Source organism: Macaca mulatta, chromosome 7, assembly GCF_049350105.2.
Source record: "Macaca mulatta isolate MMU2019108-1 chromosome 7, T2T-MMU8v2.0, whole genome shotgun sequence".
In the NCBI taxonomy this organism is placed as follows: Eukaryota; Metazoa; Chordata; class Mammalia; order Primates; family Cercopithecidae; genus Macaca; species Macaca mulatta.
In genome coordinates this window covers 166,854,977-166,878,064 of record NC_133412.1, presented here as the reverse complement: position 1 = coordinate 166,878,064, position 23,088 = coordinate 166,854,977, and the positions used below count along the sequence as shown (strand labels likewise).

General features: G+C 39.2%; 1 protein-coding gene across 4 annotated transcripts in view; it reads right to left on the bottom strand.

Moving 5' to 3' along the window:
• UNC79 (unc-79 homolog, NALCN channel complex subunit) overlaps positions 1–23,088 on the bottom strand; it is a 365,110-nt gene that overhangs the window by 91,173 nt on the left and 250,849 nt on the right. For 2 of the 4 annotated variants that reach the window (XM_077937833.1, XM_077937832.1), the window contains 6 exons: positions 20,210–20,391; positions 16,989–17,190; positions 14,337–14,516; positions 12,792–12,857; positions 4,607–4,893; positions 363–545 (listed from right to left, as the gene is read on the bottom strand). In XM_077937833.1, the coding sequence (XP_077793959.1) occupies positions 363–545; positions 4,607–4,893; positions 12,792–12,857; positions 14,337–14,516; positions 16,989–17,190; positions 20,210–20,391 (1,100 nt within the window). 4 annotated transcript variants of the gene reach the window in all.

The window sequence follows — 23,088 nt, the reverse complement described above, 5'->3', positions numbered from 1 at the left end:
AACATTTAGCGGGTGAATACAATTTCAGATATCTTCCTTGTTTTCTGAAATAATAATTAATACTTAGATAAAATATGAGACTGAGTATAAACACTATAAACAGAGGTTCTTGATCAATAGCCTACCATTTATCATTCTTTGTTTTAAACATTTTTAGAGCATGTATCGACAGGGCCTCCCGTTTCTATTTTCATTTCAATAGCTCTTTGGTTCTTAACAGTGATTGCATATCCTGATCTTCCTTCCAAAGGTCAAACTTTTATTCTACAAAATTTTCAACTAAAGACTCAGGTGTTCTCCTTATGCTGCATGCTCTCTAAGAGAACCACTGCATCTAAAACAGCAGTGACCACCCAGCTCACCTTGTAAAGGATGACAAGCAAGGCCTTCAACCACATCTGCCGGATGTGAGGCTTTAGTGACCAGAGGGAGCAACGAGGTGGCTGTTGGAAATAATGCCGGAGTTGAGGACAAGAGCAGTATTTGAGCACCTGAACCACTAAGGGGAGAAGGTGTTTTCCCAAGTTAATGTTATAGTCCATAACCTGAAATAGAAAAAATATTAACAACTGATGGAAAGCTACAAAGAACACTCAGAAGTCAAAAGGAAAAATGTGAGCCATCCCAGTGGTTAAAATTTTTAACAGGCAAAATATTTAATAGGCACCCCACAAAATATTAAAAGTAATGGCTAGTATGCAAGAAGGAGGAAAAGTCCAACCTCACAAAAAATTTTTGAAACTTGTAAATGAAAATAGTTTTAATCTAATTAATTATTTATTTCAGTACCTATTGAAAATAAAATTTTATCCATTCAACTATTAACCAGAGTTAAACTAGACAATGAAGAAACCTAATATTGGTAACCACCTGCAGAAATGGGAATTCATGGACAACCGGCAATACTTGGTTCAATCTTTGAACCAAGTATTATACCAACCAAACTTGGTACAATCTTTCAGGAGAACAATTTAGCAATATGCATTCAGGAATAAGAAAAAGCACATGCCAGGTGCAATGACTCATGCCTGCAATTCCAGCACTTTGGGAGGCTGAGGCAGACAGATTGCTTGAGCCCAAAAGTATGAGACCAGCTCAGGCAACATGGCGAAACCCCGTCTCTACCAAAAATACAGTAAGTTAATTCGGTGTGGTAGCACACACCTATACTCCTAGCTACTCGGGAGGCTGAACTGGGAGGATCCTCTGAGCCTGGGATGTCGAGGCTGCAGTGAGCCATGATCATAACACTGCACGCCAGCCTGGGCTACCAGAGTGAGACCCTGTCTCAAAAAAAAAAAAAAAAAAAAAGGAAAAAAGAGAAAGAAAGAAAAAGCCCATACCTCCAATACAACCATTAAATATATCCCAAAGAAATAATCAGACAAGTGTTCCAAAATGTATGTTAAAGAAATTCAACATGGCTTTGTTTATAGTCACCCCAAACTGAAATCAACCTCCATATTCAATAATATGGGATTAGACAAATAAAATACTGTTTGTATAACTACAGAATACTATGTAAGCATTACACAGAATATGACACAAATTTATTTACATGATATAAACTTCATAAAAAATTTTAGGTTTAAAAAGGTTGCACCAAAATTTCAGAAATCACCACTAAAGAACTTAACCACGTAAGCAGACACCACCTGTTTGCCAAAAACTCATTGAAACAAAAAAATTTTTAAAAGGTGGCATATATATCAGTATGTATAATATGAACCTATTATTGTAAAAATATGTGGACATACGTATTTGAGTATGAAATTTATGTATATAAATGGAGGGAGCAATAAATGCCAAAATATTAGGAAGTTATTTTTGACACAGGTTTTCTGGAGTTATATAAACCCCATATAAAAATTTAATTTTTAATGTTTAGCTTATATATACATATATATATATTTTTTGAGATGGAGTCTCACTCTGTCACCCAGGCTGGAGTTTAGTGGTGCAATCTTGGCTCACTGCAACCTCTGCCTCCCAGGTTCCAGCGATTCTCCTGCCTCAGCCTCCCCAGTAGCTGGGACTACAGGCGCACATCACCACGCCTGGCTAATTTTTGTATTTTTTAGTACAGATAGGGTTTCACCATATTGGCCAGGCTGGTTTTGAACTCCTGACTGCATGATCTGCCCATCTCGGCCTCCCAAAGTGCTGGGATTATAGGCATGAGCCACCATGCCTGGCCTTTTAGCTTTTATTTCTAAAGTAAATATGCATAATGTGGATTTAGAGGGTGGGGAGAAGAGGGAGGGAGGGTTTGGTATCTGAAACAGTGACAGCTGAGAAAAAGCGGTGATCCATCCAGTTATCAGCATCAGCACAGGACGACTACATGCACATTGCTCTCACACTGCTTATCTTTGTTCATTACATTACAATCTCTATTTGAGCTAACTGACAATAACAGCTATCATCTATCGAGTTCCTACCATGAGACAGGCATGAATCAAGGTGCTTTGCAATAGGTTTTCTCTAATCTATCAAAAAAGGAAATCTGTGTTACCAATAAGCAAGCAAGCAGAGAGTGCCTAAGCCCTAGCAGCTAATAACAGAGGCGGAGCTGAAATTCATATCCGCATCTCTCTAGCCCCAAGTCCTGTATTTTTACAGATTGGTACAGCTGTACTGGAGAGTGAGATTTGTAGCACTGACCAAATTAGGCATACATTTACCCTACGACCCAGCAATTCTTCTGGATGCATCTCCGTAAGGAATTCTCACATTGGCTGATAAGGTGCGTACACATAGATGCCTATTACTGAACTGTTTGGGGTAGTGAGGCATTGGGAGCAATGTGAGTCCATCACTAGGGGAATGGATGAGTGAAGTATGGTGTCTGTCCACCATGGCATGCAATACAACAGTTAGAAGTAGCAGACACACATGGAAAAGCCAGTGATGATGGTGTGGCAAAAAGATAAGTTGTATGATTAATTCAGCTCTCTCCACCTGAAACCAAAAAAGGAAAAGGTTTTTTTTAAAACACACACACATACACACACACACACACACACACACAAAACCACAGAAACACAAACAAAAAAGGCCAGGTGCGGTGGCTCATGCCTGTAATCCCAGCACTTTGGGAGGCCGAGGTGGGCAGATCATTTGTGGCCAGGAGTTCAAGACCAGCCTGACCAACACGGGGAAACCTCATCTCTATTAAAAATACAAAAAAATAAGCCGGACGCGGTGGCAGGTGCCTGTAGTCCCAGCTACTTGGGAGGCTGAGGCAGGAGAATGGTGTGAACCCAGGAGGCGGAGCTTGCAGTGAGCCGAGACTGCGCCACTGCACTCCAATCTGGCAACAGAGCGAGACTCCGTCTCAAAAACATAAATAAATAAATAAATAAATAAATAAATAAATAAATAAAACCACACCCACAAAAAATAATCCTATACTCTCTTATTGTTTAATGGATACAGAGTTTCAGTTTAGGATGATAAAAACGTCTGAGGATGGACAGTGGTGATGGTTACACAACATAAAAGTACTCAACGCCACTGAACTATACACTTAAAACCGTTAAAATGGCAAATTGTAGGTATATTTTACAAAACAAAAAAATCTCCCACACTCCCTTGATGATACCAGGCTACCAATTCTTTTTTTCTTTTTTTTTTTTTTTTTGTGTTACTGTGAAAGAAAATGTTTAATAAAATGGCAATTTTAATAGATAAATGTAAATTTGAGTGTGTAAAACCAAATGGAAAGTAGCTGAAACACACAGAGAAAACAAGCCTTTCCATAGCTCCAACTTCAGCTGTTTTACACTAAACAAAATATTGGAACATGTGAATATTAGAAACTCCTTTTAACTGGAAAGATTTCTTCAGTAAGACACAATTGAAATTAATATAAACTAAAATTATAATTTTTAATATAGAATTAACCAAATTTAAGTATTTTTAGTTAGCAATTGAAAAAAAAATGAGCACAGTGATCTAGAAACCAAATATACTGGCTGGGCGCGGTGGCTCACGCCTGTAATCCCAGCACTTTGGGAGGCCGAGGCAGGCGGATCACGAGGTCAGGAGATCAAGACCATCCTGACTAACACAGTGAAACCCCGTCTCTACTAAAAATACAAAAAAATAGCCGGGCGTGGTGGCGGGCGCCTGTAGTCCCAGCTACTTGGGAGGCTGAGCCAGAAGAATGGCGTGAACCCGGGAAGCAGAGCTTGCAGTGAGCCAAGATCACGCCACTGCACTCCAGCCTGGGCGACAGAGCAAGACTCGGTCTCAAAAAAAAAAAAAAAGAAAAGAAAAGAAACCAAATATACTAAAATGATTATGTAACTATCATATCAAGGTACAGACATTCTTCATAAGCTACAAGGTTAGCATATCTCTCTCTTTCTCTCTCACACACACACACACACACACACAGTCTCTCTCATTCTCTCTCTCACTATTTCTCAGTCAGACTACCAATTCTTACTAATCTTCACATTCCCCTCCACATACTCCTGCATAACACCAAGCAATTTGTACAAACCTTTATGCTGAACCAGTGTTGGCTACACAGTACGTAATGCCTTGCTTCTACTAAAAGTATAAGGGTGTGACTCCCGAAAGCTGTTATTACACTCACTTGGGCAATTCCTGCAATGAATGCATTAAAGCAAGTTGACAGGCGCATTTTTTGAGGTGCAATCATGAAGCAACCTTCCTGCTGGTCATAGCCGAGTAAGACGTACAGGTGTCGCTTGACCGTGTTGAAGGCCTTTGCACTGCTGATGTCTGACTCGGCGCTGCTCTCGTCCTTGGCCATGAACTTCATGAGCACTGTGATCAGCTGGTGAACTGTCTGGTGGTCGATCCCAGCATCTTCTGGGAGCAGGTCCTTGATGGTGTTGTCATTCTCGGGAGACTGTTGTCCTGTCAGTAGAAGAAAGGCTGTGAGTGGGTGATTCGTTCACAAGTGAAGTGACACTAAAATCTCCCTTATATATTGAAAAAGCACCCTTGTTTCTGCTTCTACAAAACTTTCTGCTCCAGACAGAATTTAAGAAACTTAAAGGCACAATATGGCCTTGTAGGCAGAGCCCTAGTCCGGGGGTGAAAGTTACTGTATTCGTCAACAACCAAGTAATCTGGGAGAATTAAGGGAATGGCAATAAAAATAGGGTGCTATGAAGCAATACTATCCTGAAACAGCAAGACAAATGCCTAAATACATTTTGCATTTAGCAAATTTTTTAACACGTTGGCAAAGTTTTATCCTCAGTGATAAAGGAAGTTTCCCTTCCAGCTTTGTAAAATAAGCATGTAAGAATAACCACAAAACACTATAGTCTAAAATCTACTGAGGGCAAAACCACTGGGCTCTTCTGTTTAAATTATTATCTCAATTCAGTTATGTTCATGAATCAGCTAGTGCAAAAAAAAAAAAAAAAAAAAAATCTTTTCCAAACCCTGAGATATTAGCAGTAGGTTCTCTTTAAATGAAATAGTCAAAATTATAAATAGCAAATTATAAGCCCTGTTGTATGTCATGAGAAACATACAAGGAAGGGAGAGGACACAAACAGAAAGAGAGCGAAGCATGAACTTTTAAAAACAGAAAAACACCACATGAAGGTGAGCAGAAAGTTCACATGGAAAGAAAAATACCTTAGCCCTTGGCTTCCTCTTAACCTAGTAAATAACGGCATCTTAGCAGCTCCCTGACATTGACTTTCTCTGTTATTTTTCAAAGTCAGAAATTACCCTGTCTCCTTTTTTTCTTCTGCCCCTTCTTATCAGGTTTGGTTTAGGACTTTGGGAGAAGGAAGACTGATATTTGCTCTTCTATATTTATGGTTTGGGGATTATTCAAAATACTCTTTCCTTTTTTTTTTTTTTTTTTTTTTTTTTTTACAGCAACATTAGAATATCTAAATTGAAAATAAAAGTTTTGTCTGGTGGGTTAGATCAGCACACCGGCATTCTCATCTCTCATCCTGCAAGGAAACGTTCTACTAAACGATGACAAGCTTTGGTTACAAACCATTATAAACCAAGCCTTGGTTACATCCATTATAATTATGGTGTAAAGGATGCAACAAAGAGTTAGGTAGTAACTTATACCTATTAACTCCTCAGTTAATTTGGCAAAGTCTCAGCCTTCCAGGACACAGCCAAGAGAAGCGAGGCATCAGAAATGTTTCTGGGAATTGCAGAAATTTGCTGTCTCAAGCCCAAATACTTTTTCTCTGGGATAGTAGCATGAAGGTCAAATTCAGAATTTACCAGTTTAGACCTGCACATAAAGTAACAAGCTTGGTTGTCGAGTTTCCCAGAGAATCAGATGAATGTTGGTCTGTTCAAAAGTGAACTGCTGAGAAGGGATAGTTGACAGTAAGTGAAGAGGCAGCAGAGGCAGCTTAGTGTAAGAGCCTCTAATACAGAGAAAACCATCTGACACACGTCAGCATGATTCCAGGACACTCACACTTTTCTGTCTTATAGAATCTGTGCATGAAGGAATGAATATGTATGATGCACTTTAGAGAAACTTTTTATCAAAAATTATTCAAATAAAACCTAAGGATTTGTTTATTACAGTGTTTCACATGCAGGGTGATCAATAAATTGTTAATATAATTACTTATAAGGCATGCATCAGGAAAAAAATCAATGTATGTGGAACACCCTATTTCAATGAGAGGCTGGAAATGTAAAGCATCACAGCATGTGGTTAAATTAAATGTTTGTAATATAGGATTTGACCAAATACAATACCTATCCTTGTAAGGCAAAATAGAAAAAGTTTACAGGGCTATTTTTTCAGCATTGAAAAATAGTTTACTGAGGCTGGGCATCGTGGCTCACACCTGTAATCCCAGCAGTTTGGGAGGCCAAGGTGGGAGAATCACTTGAGCCCAGGAGTTTGAGACCAGCCTAGGAAACATGACAAGACCCGGTCTCTACAAAAAATACAAAAATTAGCTGGACATGGTGGTGCACACCTGTAGTCCCAGCTACTCGGGAGGCTGAGGCAGGAGGATCACCTGAGCTTGGGAAGTTGAAGCTGCAGTGAGCTGTGATCATGCCACTCTACTCCAGCCTGGGCAACAAAGAAAGACCTTCTCTCAAAAAAAAAAAAAAAAAAAGAAAAGAAAAAAGAACAAGAAAAGAAAAACATTTACTCTTGATTTGTTTTTCCACTAGAGTATTACTTTACAACTAGAAGGACATTATTGCTTTGGACATGTTTGGGCCAAGAATATGACAGGACTCCCTGCAGGGTTCAATGTTATTGTAGCAGCAAGTAATGGCTGTTACAATATAGCTTCAGTCTTCAATTCCTTTTAGCTCTGGGGTGCAAAGTTGAAGAGAACATGTATCACTCAGTCCTGCTCAGCCACCTCATGTCCACAATGGCTCAACAACAAAGTCCCAAAGTTAGAAACTGGAACCAGAGAGTGTTTGAGAGGAAGTTGCTCCTTTGTTTTATAGTACTGAGAATCTAGGAACCTCAATACAGAAGAAAGGGAGCTCCCAGCAAGGCCCAACTGGGACCCTGCTCCTGTTTCCTTCCATCCCAATTCAAGTCTAGAAAATAGACCATCAGACTTCAGCTTAAACATTTCAGGACTCTTCTTCTCATTACAAGTGGGCATGTTTCTAAACAATGTGTAACCCTGAGTTTTCCCATCACATCAGATTTTCCTGATGACTGTCATTTCATACATGCCCATCTCACTGTAGATCATTTTCACGGATCTTAAGTTTGCTGCTTTCCCTGAATAGCAAGAATTGAGTGATCTTTAACAAATGTACTGAAAAAAGAACATTTATGTAAACTTTTGCATAAAAAATTTTTAATCTCTTTTTATTCTAATAATTTACCCCTCCAGTGTGGGCTTTGCAAGTCTATACTTTGTTTATTGCCTCTCTTTGAAATAGAGTAAGCTTGTGACTGGTGCACTCTTCATAAAGACAAGTTACCTTAATCAAATCCCTAAGAAAAATGAGCTGTGGATAAGCTGAAATGTTCTCTATTGATAAAGACAATATTAATATTTTAACCTAGAAAAGGTATGAAATTTCCATTTTAAAACTAAATGCCTACAAGTATTTTCTCTAAGGAAAACAAAACGCTTAATAGTTTTGAATTCTAGTCTGTGAAATTTCTATATCTGTCCTAACCATAAAGATTTAACATGTTAAAAGGTCTAATTTTATATTTTCTATAAAGATAAAATATAATTATATTTATAATTATAATTATGGAGGCAGAGCTATACCTACCATACCTTTAATGTGGAGTGAGTCCATTACAATCTGTCCACAGAGGTGTATAACTGATTGAAACTCCAAAGTGTAATACAACATTATTTATTCAGATGATTTGAAACCAGGCAGGATCAGGATCTGCTTTTCCAGACTTATCTCCTATTATTTCACCCGAAATGGTCAACATTCTTACAAGCTGGGCTACTCGTGGATCTCAGAATGGAGCCAATGTTTTTCCCTCTTTGCACCTTTGCTCATGGTGCTCTCTTCACCTTGCAAAGTGGTTCTCTACCCTCCCCCAACAATTTTGTGCTATAAACAGGTCCCCAAAAGCCATTCTTATTAGATATACCCAATAGTCCTCTCAGCTATTCGATGTGATCCCTAAATTCTTTAAATTTCTAAGGACAAGAAAGGAGGGAGGACAGAAGAGAAAAAGAAGAACGGAGGAAAATTTCCTTTAGCATTTTCCTAACTCCCATGTGGCCAATAACAATTTTGCAAGGCAGAACATTTTGTCTATTCAATTGCCTTAATACTCCAATAAGAACATAGGCTTCTTGAAGGCAAATGACATTATTTTATCCATTTTTATATCCCTCACAGAATAGGGGCCAAAGTCTGACATATAGTAGATACCTATTATACATAAATGTCTGTCAAAGTGCACTAAATTCAAATAAATATGTCAGAGCTTACATTCTGTATAAGAGAAAAATTGATAGAGTCCCAAAACAGCAGGAATATGGGAACGTTTCTCTATGTGAATCGACTCACTGACCCCTCTGCCAAACCAACAAGTGACAATTAGGTAGAGGAAGAAAGGATCCTTCCATGAGCTTACTCTGCACTTGGTCCAGGGCAGCCAATGAGTAAGCACTATAAACGAGGTTCCATTCCATAGGCAGCTCTCACTACACTGCCTCGCTCGTCTCCCTGCCTCCTTACCTCAGTGTTCGGTTATGTGTGCACACATCCACAGCAGGGCTGGAAAGCCGGGGCAGTGGCTAACTTCACATCCTCCTATGCTCCCCATCCCTGCCTTTTCTCCTTCCTATTCCATGTTGTATCATCATACGTTTACGTCTCATCCACCAGTCAAGCCTGGCTGAAAAGCCACCTGTCCACAAGACCTTCCCTGATGTCTCCAGCTGGTAGAAAGCTCCCTCCCTTTGCATTTGACATGACTCATCCTGCGTACTGTCACTTTCACTCAAGATGAGAGTTTACTGATGTTCATACTTAATATCCCTTACTTGGCCATAAGTAAGTTAAGAGTATAAAAATTTCCAAAGCATCTTTGTATTTCCTAGTCAAGCAGGTGTAAAATAAATACTTGTTGAACAAGCATTTGTGGCACACACCTGTAATCCAAGCTACTTGGGAGGCTGTGGTGAGAGGATTCCTTGAGCCCAGAAGCTTGAGACCAGCCTGAGCAACACAGCAAGACCCCAACTCAAAAAAAGTATTTGTAATGTTTGTTGAACAAAAATTGTCATTTCCCAAAAATATAACTTCAAACAAGAGTATTCCTATAAAAACAACTGTACTCTGACTTACTGGATCTTAATGGTCAATAGGCATTTTGCAAGTTAGTGAAGAAGTGAATTGTAAACCATCTGTAGAAAGAAAGAGCCCAAAGAAAAGTTATTTGGAATTCTAGGCTGGGACACTAAGAAGACAGGAAAGGTCAATGCAAGAGTGCTTTATTGGTCCTAACTAGTACTGGGCACCTTCTCTTATGGATACAAATGCAGGCCAAGAGATCTCTAGGTTTCTCTGCAGGCTGAAGCAGAACTTAGAGTATGCAAGTCCCACAAGAAACGGGGATAGCTCTGGACCAATCTGGGGTCCTAACTGGCAAAGTCCTTTGGTCTGGACACTCATGGCCTTAAGCCACTCTGTAGCAGGCCTGAAAGCCCAGGCCAACTCCATAACCAGACTGGTGTCCTCATGTCCCACAGGGCAGAAATACTCTAAGACCAGTTCATCGAGAGGTGGTTGTGGCAGAAAGCAAGCAAGCCAAGTCCCTTGGATGCCAGCTTCCATTCTGATCCTAACTAGTCAGTCATACATGACCTTAAGCAATCACCAAAGCAGAATCACTTAATCCCTCACTACATCAGTTTTCCTATAAGTAAAGAGATACTATATATACAGGAAGGATTATCATTATTACATACCTATTTTTGTTTAATTATGCACTCCAGGCAATGAGGAACACGATATAATTAAGCACCCTATGTTCACATGGGACTGATACCATTAGTTCAGTATTGTGCTTATATAGCATAACAACTGCTGCATTCTATTCAATTAATCTTCATCGGTGTTCTAAATACATGAAGACAAAATTTCCTGGTTCTTACAGCACCAGTGAAAGTACTCCCTATGTCCAAGCATACAAATTGTAGATTAGCAGTTAAAAACATTGTGTATCCCATCAATTAGGATGAAAAGAAGCTGCTGAATTCCTACTGGCAGTTACTTGCCTTGTTACAGAGCTCAGGACCTCTGGGCTTGAGACCCAGGTCTGTCACTAATAAGCTTGTTCTTTTGTGAGAATCTCAGTTTCTTCCTCTACAAAATGAGACTGTTAACACATCGCTAATGTTTCAGCTATAAGATTCTATGAATTTTATTTAGATGCACAAAGACTTTGATTTGAAAAGACATAGAGGAACGTGACTCTCTACAAACCTTGCAGAGTATACCTTCTATAGAAAACAGAATTTTCTATTCCATTTTCTGTGGGTACCATGTAAAGGTTAAGATCAGAGAATCATAAATTGTAAATCCACTGCCAAAAAGTTCAACCTAAACAGCAATTAAATTTAAATCTTGTTGTATAAAGGGGCATCTGCTTTATTTCAAGTCTAATTAACAAGAGGTCTGCAAAGAGGAGCTCATTACTTGGACCAAACGAAAGTATGTTCATTAAGTAGCAAGTTCTTCAGTTTCCATTTAATTACTGTCTTAAACCATTCTCCACAATCTTATGATAAATCTGGTATGTCCTTGCTTCCAAGTTAGAAACAGTCAGGGTCCAGTAAATAATAATGCAAAAATGGAACACTACAGTAGTTTGAAATTGCCTTATAAGCTGAGCCAGCTATTTCCATATCTAAGCAAGTTTTGCTTATGCTGGTGTCATGTAAATTACCTTTCCTGAAGTTTTAGCTTCACATTTAATTTAAACAATGCTGTTATCTGCCTCTTTTCCATCTGGCCACTTTTGGTGGAATAATTAGATGCCTGAAGGCTTTTTTTAACTGCAAGAAACACATGTACATGTTTTCCCACAGTGATATGAGGGGAATTCTCGGGCTGGATTGTTTAAATGGATAATTATTATGAAAGACTAGCTTCTCAGCTAAGCTTTAAGAGACAAGCTAGAGTAAAATAAAGATAATTTATGAAACTGCCTAAGAACAATCTCAAAAATGCCTCACTGAAGGGAAACTGCATGGATTTCATATTTCTAATGAAGCTTTGAATCAGAAGTTCTTATTTCTATTCTTTAAAACGAAAAAAATCACAGCACAGTAGTGTACATGAGCGATGTGTAAGGCAAGATAGAGGGACTCTACCAAATGTTTGCTATTCCTTTTTTCTCATCAATTGTAAAAGAGAAAAGACTTTGGCCACCATCTGCTGTCTGCATAGATGATCTCTGGGATTTTCTCTCTCCCCTCCCACTCCGGACTCCCTCTCTTTCAAACATCCTTTTTATAATGCATAACGCACGTGATCTTTAAAGTCTCCTTACTTGAAATTTTCCTTCTGAGAGTGTCTGCACCATTCTGAAAAGATTATCATAAAACTAGTAGTTTTAGATGAAAACTCAAATGTTCTATAGCATGACACATAGTTGGTAGTTACTAGATTTGTTTTTGACTAATAAGTAGGTATTCAGAACCTTCACAGTCTTCCCAGTGAGTCACGGCACCATTCGCGTGGAGCCTCCTTGCCAATACCCCTTCAACTCTTAGGTTACTTCATGATAAATTGTAATATATCACAGAACATCAAATGATCGTTAAAGTGTATCATGCTATGGTCCTCCAAACAGAGGAAATTCTCCTTTCTCTGAGAAACAGAAATGCATGTAGAGTTGCAAAGAATCAGGAATGGCTAAGGGGATGAGCGGATGACAGTGGTTCAAATGTATAACCTTTTAAAATGTAAATGAAATGTATGGTTTTCCTATAGCAGATATATATGAACAAAATATTTCTATGTGTAAAGACACATACAAATATCAATACTACGGATAGCTCTAGTCATACTGGCTCTCTGGGGAAAGGTGCAGACTCAGGTGATATGATGCTTCTTACTGGACCAAAAGTTAATGGAATCAAAAGTCATCTGTTAATATCAAAATGGAAAGAATTGCCATATCAGGGGCTCAAACACTTGAACATCTGAGGTAAGACCCTTTTGAGCTTGCAAATCCTAAGTATAGCACCCTGGTCCAGTTAGAGACACCGCATTCTCTACCTTGTCCACCTGTGATAGACACTTGTACATGGCCCTTCAATGTCAGAAGTACCCACCTGGCGTCTGTTCGGGTGTCCCACCGAGAGCTGGAGCAGACTGCTCATGCCTGGTCAACCTCATAGCTTAAAAATCAACAACAACTCTATTGAAATAAGCATTACAGACAACTGGAGCCTAGAAAATATACTCAGTGCTAACTGTATTGGATAGTAGGGGCAGGTTTCGTTTTTCTATTTGTAATTAACATCACAAAAAAGTTGTTTATGTAACAAAAGTTTTGCAGTTTTTATCTGAATCATAAGAACATCCTTCAATGTTACTTCATCTTCAAAATGGTCATGTGAATTAATGAACAAGAAACGACAATAAATAAACTTTACATTCCAAACTGATCAGTTAGGATATAAATAGAGCTGGAAAACTCATATAAAATTAGTTATTTATTTAATTTGGGTATTGGTTTCTAGGATTTAAACAGTTTCACCTGGGGCCTAGCACTACCATTGGTTATTCTTAAATGATCACCTGTGATTATCTTTGCTCCCTGAAAAACTGGGTTATTGATTACTTAAAGAACTTTCATTCATATTTAACTCTCCCAAAGTTTAAAAGAACACATTGCCATAGCTTGTCATAAAATAGAGAAAATGTAATGAACAAAATCAAATCATATTTATGATTTAAAATGGTTATGTTATATAAGGCTGTCTTCTAATAAATGCCAATGAAAAACAAACCTTTCAAATTCTGACAGGGTAAGAAATAGGTTTTGGGTCATTATTTTATTTACTTCACAGTGATTATTTACAGATTAAATCATTTAATAAATTTTACAAGTTAGTAATATATTTAAACATACTCATTCATTCGTATGGTGATTTAGTAATGAATTTTTAATTATTTGTCCTTCATGAGTCATTACTAATCGTTAGAGTTTATCTAGTCATTTGGTAATTTAAGGCAAATTTTATTCTCTTTAAAACTATAATATAAAGAAAGACCTTTTATAGAACAAGTATATATGGTCTTTTTAAAAATATTAGCAATGAAGCTTATTTTTATTTATAAATTATCTGTTGAAGATGAGCAGAAATTCAATTTCTCAGCCTGATTTCTCTATTTCAAAAGCAACCATTATTATTGGTTTGTCTTGGGGGGCTTGTGTGGCTGCTTCTATCAGACATGAAAAAAAAATACATTCCAAATTTCAACTCTCCCTCCTTAGCCGCCATACGTCTTATTACCTAAGTCGTATTCAGACAGCTCTTAGGATACAAGGCTGGTGGTGCAAACTTTGGTGTTCTAGGACTTAGGAGCAAATGTTTCTTCTAAGTTGCATGCCAAGCATCAATGCATTTGCTGCCTTTTACATTTCAAAAACATCTACTGTTAGATCAGGGCTTTGCTACCCCAGCAAACTAGCAGAAGCAACCCTAGGCATTTATACCCCTGGTGATTCTCTAGGGAATCTGAAAGCCAAACTTATTGAACAAACTCAGTTTACTGAACGTGCTATACTCTCTGTGAACATTTAACAAGACAGGTCAGCCTCAGAAAGACATTAAACAGATTTAATGGAAGGATGAAAGAAGATACTCAACGAATTTTGGAGGTCAGGGTCTCAGGGAGGGAGAGTGCCCTCTTGGATTCCACGGGCCCTTTCACACTGTCCCTCAGGGAACGTACACTCTTCTGGCGGTTTCTTGCAAAGCGAGCTCTCTTGATCTTCCATAAGGCTGCATCGCTGAGGTTAGCAACGTTGGTCCTCACAGCAGTGATGGCTTTGCAAAAGGAATTAAAGAGACTATCACTCTCCTTTACATAGGGCTATGTAATCCACCTAGTCTAAAACAATCCATCTGTATAGAGTTTCAATATTAAAATACATCTTTCATGGATATACATCTCCCTCTCTGATGAGTCCTACATAAAAAAATGACTATTGCCTATCATGATTTTTTTTTCTGCTTAGACCACAAGATTAAATTATCTAATTTTGTTATCATTGGATAGTTGAGTGACGAAAGTCTTTTCTCCACCTATTCAGAGCTGTAGGTAACTGATTAATAGCAAGAGGCCAGGTGTGGTAGCTCATGGCTGTAATCCCAGCACTTTGGGAGGCCATGGTGGGAGTATCCCTTCAGGCCAGGAGTCTGAGGCCAGCATGGGCAATATAGCAAGACCCCCATCTGTACAAAATAGGAAAAATTAGCCAGATATAGCGGCTCACCCCTGTAGTCCTAGCTACTTGGGAAGATTAGCTGGGAGGATTGCTTGAGCCCAGGGGTTGGAGGCTGTAGTGAGCTATGATGACACCACTACACATCAGTCTGGGCAACAGATTCAATGCAATTCCCATCAAAGTACTATCATCATTCTTCACAGAGCTAGAAAAACAATTCTAAAATTCATATGGAACCAAAAAAGAGCCCACATAGCCAAAGCAAGACTAAGCAAAAAGAACTAATCTGGAGGAATCACATTACTGGAGTTCAAACTATACTACAAGTCTATAGTTACCCAAACAGCATGGTACTGGTATTAAAATAGGCTTGTAGACCAAAGGAATGGAACAGAGAACCCAGAAACAAAGCTAAATACTTACAGCCAACTCATCTTCAACAAAGCAAATAAAAACATATAGTGGGGAGAGGGCACCCTATTCAACAAATGGTGCTGGGATAATTGGCAAGCCACATCTAGAAGAATGAAACTGGGTACTCATATCTCACCTTATACAAAAACCAACTCAAGATAGATCAAAGGCTTAAATCTAAGATCTGAAACCATAAAAATTCTAGAAGACAACATCAGAAAAACTCTTTTAGATGTTGGCTTAGGCAAAGAGTTCATGACCAAGAACTCAAAAGCAAATGCAACAAAACCAAAAATAAACAGACGGGACCTAATTAAACTAAAAAGCTTCTGCACAGCAAATGAAATAATCCACAGAGTAAACAGACAACCCACCGAAAAGGGAAAAATATTCTCAAACTATGCATCCAACAAAGGACTAATATCCACAATCTATAAGGAACTCAAACAAATCAGCAAAAAATAATGATAATAATAATAACAATCCCATCAAAAAGTAGACAAAGGACATGAATAGACAATTCTCAAAAGAAGATATACAAATGACCAACAAACATATGAAAAAATGCTCAACATCACTAATTATCAGGGAAATGCAAATTAAAACCACAATGAGATACCACCTTACTCCTGCAAGAATGCCATAATTTAAAAATCCAAAAATAATAGATGTTGGTGGGGATGTGGTAGAAAGGGAACACTTTTACACTGTTGGTAGGAATGGTAATTGGTACAATCACTATGGAAAATGGTATGGAGATTCCTTAAAGAACTAAAAGTAGATCTACCATTTGATCCAGCAATCCCACTACTGGGTATCTACCCAGAGGGAAGGAAGTCATTATAGGAAAAAGGTATTTGCACTTGCATGTTTATAGCAGCACAGTTTTCAATTGCAAAAATATGGAACCAGCCTAAATGCCCATTAACCAACAAGTGGATAAAGGAAATGTGATAGATATATATCGTGAATACTACTTGGCCATTTAAAAGAATGAAATAATGGCATTCACAGCAATCTGGATGGAGTTGGAGACCATTATTTTAAGTGAAGTAATGCAGAAGTGGAAAACCAAATATCATATGTTCTCACTTATAAGTGGGAGCTAAGCTATGAGGATGCAAAGGCATAAGAATGACAGAATGGAATCTGGGGACTTTGGGGGGAAGGGTGGGAGGGGGGTGAGGGATAAAAGACTACACATTGGGTACAATGTACAATGCTCAGGTGACAGGTACACCAAAATCTCAGAAATTGCCACTAAAGAACTTATCCATGTAACCAAAAACCACCTATGTCCCCAAAACTATTGAAATTTAGAAAGCATGCAAGAGTGTGTTTGCAAGGTGCAAATATGCTTCCTAAAATTGCTCACAAATGTTATAAACATAATGACTGAATCATATTTAGGGAACACACAGTCATAAATGGTTATCATAGGTTAAGGAAAAGAGAAGAATTCTGACTTGGGAATGCCAGGATATGCTTAAATCTATGGATTACTACAGCAGTTATTCAATAAGCATTTAATGAGCTGAGTGCATGAGGTCAAGGCATCCTCTGTAGAGGAGTTAAATGACATGCCAATGTCTTCTGTTTGTCTAGGCAAGCACAATGGAACCGTAATGGTTTACAGCAAGTTCTTCATTTTACTTACTTGTAGGAAAAGGAAATTCCTTGTTACAATCCAAATGTAGCTGGGCTTCCAAAGAAAGTGTCTCAAATCTATTGACAAAGAACTCCCAGCTCAAAGCAGGAATATCCTGCTTAAGAAAATGCAAGAGTAAAAGCTTGCTCAAAATTGTGGGTCTGTCTTTAACCACAGTATCAAACTGGAAGTCAAGACAAAGACACAGACCCTGGGAAAGAGAAGAAAAAAAAAGAAGAAGAAAGTCAGATATAAACATCTAAGTTATTTCAAAGCTGATATACTAGGCAAAGTCAATGAAACAAGGCAGCCTACTCAATTCAAACTTATAATGTAGAATGATCCCACTGGAATCTTCTTTGATTGGAAGTTTTCGTAGGAAAGAAAAATGTAGAAGAGGAATTTATCTTCATTGTAGAATATCTCTCGAATTTTGATTCAGAAATCTGAACTAAATGCATGCTATTGGTTTCCTAATGCATTAAATAATAACCACTTAATCCAAATACCCTCAAGTCAATGCATCTGGTTTTTTGTTGTTGTTGTTTATTGTTGTTTATTTGTTTCTTTGTTTGTTTTTTGAGATGGAGACTCACTCTGTCACCAAGGCTGAAGTGCAGTGATGGGATCTCAGCTCACTGCAACCTCTGCCTCCTGAGTTCAAGCAATTCTCCTGCCTCAGCCTCCCGAGTAGCTGGGACTACAGGTGTGTACCACCATGTCCGGCTATTTTTTTGTATTTTTAGTAGAGACGAGGTTTCACTGTGTTACCCAGGATGGTCTCAATCTCCTGACCTCGTGATCTGCCCACCTCGGCCTCCCAAAGTGCTGGGATTACAGGCGTGAGCCACCGCGCCCGGCTGCATCTGGTTTTAATGTCTGTAGCCAGTAAGAGGAGCATACTTTCAAAGCTACATTTTAGAATACACAAAAAGATGGTCTAGAAATCCACTTTCAATCCAAAATTTCATGATTCTGAAAAAAGCAAAGTCACCTGGTTTTCTTGGAATGTGAGTGGAACATAGAATGTTAATTAAAGTTGGAATGGATTGAGAACTCTTTCCTTGAGTTGACCATTCCCCCTCTTTTTAATAGAACGAGATTTAGACATTGCAATTCATCCAAACATCCCATTCATTAATTCAGCTGTCATCTAATGAGTGCCTCCTATGTTCCAGGCCCTAAGCAAGCGGTAGGACATAGAAGTACCTGGTAAGATCAATAGAGAAGAACTATTCAGAAGTCAACTGGAGATTTTACAAAAAAAAGAATCTGCCACAGGCAGCATAACCCTTCAGTCTTTCAGATTGTGCAAGCTTGCCCTTGCTTCTTGGTCTTAAAATGCAGGAAGAAGCTTACACTGGATTGGGAGACAGAGTATGCACAAACACACATGCACACACACACACACACACACACACACATACACAGTTAAGTATGTGGACTGTATTATGAATCAGTGCTGAATTTCCTCTGCTGCTAACTAGCTATGTGACTCTGAAAAGGTGGCTTAACCTTTCTAAACCTCAGCATCTCTATCTGTAAAATGAGAACACACAAAAGGTTACTGTGAGGATTAAATGAGATAATGCATAACAGGACACTTTTAACACACTGCCCTGGAAACACAGTAGCTATCTGAGGAATGTTAGCTCTTGCTATCACTAGTTTAATAATAACAACAAAATAATAAATCAGATGCAACATGGAGAAACAGTAGATCAGAACTTTGGAGACTCTAGTCTTGATTCTCTCACTAAATTACTTTGTGTCCTTTGATAAGTCACATTCTCTCTCTGAGACTTGGTGTCACCACTAAAAAATAAAGGTTCCAAGTAAGATAAATATACCACTCTATCCAGGCCTCATATTTCTTGTCTCCTTGGCTTTAATTTGTGATGTTTTGTTATGGTAGCATATTTACCTTCTCATGTTTTACATTGATTGAAACTATAATTCAGGCCAGGCGCAGTGGCTCAGGCCTCTAATCCCAGCACTTTGGGAGGCCAAGGCAGACGAATCACTTGAGGCCAGGGGTTTGAGACCAGCCTGGCCAACATAGCAAAACCCTGTCTCTACTAAAAATACAAAAATTAGCCAGGTGTGGTGGCATAAGCCTGTAGTCCCAGCTATTCGGGAGGCTAAGGCATGAGAATCACTTGAACCCAGGAGGTAGAGGTTGCAGTGAGCTGAGATTACACCACTGCACTCCAGCCTGGACAAGAAAATGAGACTCTGTCTCAAAACAAAACAAAGCAAAAAACTATAATTTATTTGATTTCTCTTAGCATCTAGCCTCTAACAACAGGGGCCTCCAGCCCAGGAGCTGGCTAAGTGGTGTAAGATAAACCAAACTAGTTTTAAAATCTGCCACACACACACAAACACACATACACACATTATGCAATAGTTACATCTGTCCAAAGTAGTATCAGCATATGAACAAAGACTGAAAAGAAAGTATCAACAAATGGGTCAGGTAGTACAGCTCATGCCTATAATCCCAGCACTCTGGGAGGTCAAAGCGGGAGGATTGCTGGAGGCCAGGAGTTCAAAACCAGCCTGGGCAATATAGCAAGACCCTGTCTCTACAAAAAAAAAAAAGTTAAAAATTCAGTGGATATGGTGATGCATACCTGTCATCCTAGCTACTCAGGAGGCTGAGGCAGGAGGATCACTTGAGCCCAGGAGTTTCAGGCTGCAGAGAGTTATGATCAGCCTGGGCAACAAAGTAAGACTCTGTCTCTTTAAAAAAAAGTGGTATCAACAAATAACAACAAGGGATCTTTTTGCAAGGTGTGGTTCTGGTATATTTCTTCCAGTTAAAAAAATCTCCATCATCATCATCAATATTATATGTGATACTATGGTCTGAAAATGTATGCAAGGCCCTTACTGCCAAATTCCTATTGAAACTAAATCACAAATATGATAGTATTAGGAGGTGGGGTTTTGAGAGATGATTAGGTCATGTGGGCAGGGCCCTAATGAATGGGACTAGCGCCCTTATGAAAGAGGCCTTAGCCACAGCAAAGGCCCCATCTAGGAACTAGACAGCAGGCCCTCAGCAGACAGTCTGCAAAATAAATTTCTGTTGTTTATGAACTACCCAGTTTATGGTATTGTGTTATAGCAGGTCAAACAGACTAGGACATGTGACAAATAATGCAATGCTGTAGTAGTGCTGGCACAGACCACCTTCGGAGCAGGTAACACACATCACATATCACCTGCAATGCTGGCCTCTTTATGGTGTCAAGCAGGAGACCAGCTCTGGTAGCCACTGCAGGGTTGACATCCTCCACCGCCGTCAGGAAGCAGCAGAAGGCATGTGCCAGGGAGTACTTCAGCAGGTGGTTTTTGGTCACTGAGTGAATATCCAGAAATCTACAAATTACAGCCACTTTTTCCACTGCAACGTAAAAGAGAAGGCGAAATACGTAAATAAACACACATATACACGCACCACGCATACGCATTTATTTAGCCAGTCTGAGAACTGAACTCACAGAGAAAAAGTTAACTCTGGATCTCCCATATAGTTTACTTTAAACCCCAACAGGAAAGTCTAATGCCACCATCTCGAGTGTTCCATTTCATCCGTGCAGCACAGACTGTTTCTACTCAGAGCAGAACTTTTTCTTCCCACGCAGCCTTGTTCTAACTCTGGGTTGTCTTTTACATTTTTTTCATGGTCTTTCTCTTTGTTTAACTTTCAGCTATATTTCAAAATATTCCAAATGCCTCTATGCTTCTTTCTGTGGCCATTCCATAGAAGCTCTGCAGATAACAGAGAGAGGTAGGAGGTGCCCACCAATCCTGGCTCTGGGTTCGGGTCCCCCACTCTGCTCTTAGTAGGTCCTGGTATGAAACGGCAGACCAGATAGACATTTCCTGGGGCTATAGAAGCCGGGTATTTCTTCCATGCTGTAAATATACCCTTACTTCATAGATTTCTAATTATTCTGCAAATCAATGTTAAACAATTCCAGCCACTCTTAAAGCATGGCTTTATAAAAAGTTACAATAGCTAGTAAAGCAATATAGTGCAATGCAAAGTAAGATGTTTCCATATTTTGCTTAAGCTGTTGCGACAGCCTAGAATATTATTTTGTTTGTTTGTTTTGTTTTGCTTTTTTGAGAAGGAGTCCCCCACTCTGTTGCCCAGGCTGGAGTACAGTGGCACGATTTCAGCTCACTGCAACCTCTGTCTCCCGGGTTCAAGCTATTCTCATGTCTCAGTCTCCCAAGTAGCTGGGACTACAGGCAGGCACCACCATGCCCAGATAACTTTAGTATTTTTAGTAGAGACGGGGGTTTCACCATGCTGGCCAGGCTGGTCTCGAACTCCTGACCTCAAGAGATCTGCCCACCTTGGCCTCCCAAAGTGCTGGGATTACAGGCATGAGCCACCACACCTGGCCCACAATATTCTTTCTATTGACATTCTACCATCCTTAGAGAATCTCTGCTGATATTCTGTTTTGTAAAGTCTTCTCTGATCTCCTAGAGAGACCTTTCCATCCCATGAACTCCTGTAAAAGTACTACTTATTTGCATATCATTAATTTACATATAGCATTTGTATGCTCAGAATATGAGCTATCTATGAACACAATATGTGTTCATTATATGACATATTTTCTTTTGTGGTCTTGATTATATTTATGCCTTTTATAATTTGCCAACCTCTTACATGCTTATGTTTGGTCTCATCAATTAAACTGGAAGCCTCCTGAGGACAGCAATCTGCTCTTACACTTCTTTCTATTGTTCCCATAGCACCTAGCACATATCTAATTTATTCAACAAATTCACTAATTCACTTATTTAAAAAAATATATATATATATATACATATGTATACATATTAAGCACACATATGTATACCACTAAGAAAATATCTTAGGCACTTGGGAGGAGATAGAAGTAAACGGAAAGAGGAGTCACTCATAACTCTTGACTTCAAAGTTAAATTGACTAAAATAGATAAGACATGTACAACTATAACTAAAATGTAACTTTAGAAAACCTGTAAATCCCTCCAGTGTGGTATAAATAAAATGCTATGGGAGATCTCGGGATACAGAAACCACTCTCCACAGGTGGAACCTAGAAGGTGGACCTCAATGGTGGCATTTGAAGGTGGATCACGTGGAGGTGGCATTTGTGTAGGGCCTTAAGGAAAAAGAATGAAAGGTGGAGAGCCCAGAATGGCCCTTGCGTGGATGAAGGGAGGCAGGAAGCAATGGGAACACAGTAACGGTGTGTGTAGAAAAGCACAGGAAATGAGGCTGTCTGCAGTTGCAGTCAGACCATTCGAATGGCAGTTTAAGGAGTCTGAACTTTATTCTCTAGGCACTGAAAAAACTCCATTAAAATTTCTTGAGTAGAAAAGTAACATGATCTTGGCCAGGTGCAGTGGCTCATGCCTATAATCTCAGCACTTTAGGAGGTCAAGGCAGGCGGATCATCTGAGGTCAGGAGTTCAAGACCAGCCTGGCCAACATGGTGAAACCCCATCTCTACTAAAAATACAAAAATTAGCCGGGTGTGGTGGCGGGTGCCTGTAGTCCCAGCTGCTCAGGAGGCTGAGGCAAGAGAATCGCTCAAACCCGGGAGGCAGAGGTTGCAGTGAGCCGACATCATGCCAATGCATTCCAGCTTGGGCAACAGAGCAAGACTCCATCTCAAAACAAACAAACAAATAAACAAACAAACCAAAAAAAAAAAAAAGGAAAGAAAGAAAAGTAACTTAACCAGAGCCAAGATTCAGAAAATTAATCCTAATCCCCCACAACATGATGTGCTATCATATATATACACTAGCCCCTGAGATTCCTGTGGGCATTAAAAAGTAAGAACTTTTTGAAGTGGCCATATATTAAGGAACTGAACTAAAGGTATAATAGTTACCTCACTGATGAAACTTCCATTTCTGTGCCAAACTTTTGAGACATCAACCTACAGAACTGTTCTGAGAAGCTGCACTGTGGCATGCCAACCCTGCCTACTACCCTGAGAATAGAACTACTAGCAGATTGGGTGACAGCGGGCCAGCAGACATGAGGCTAAGAGAACCCTTCCAGGTTCCTTCCTTACCACATTAC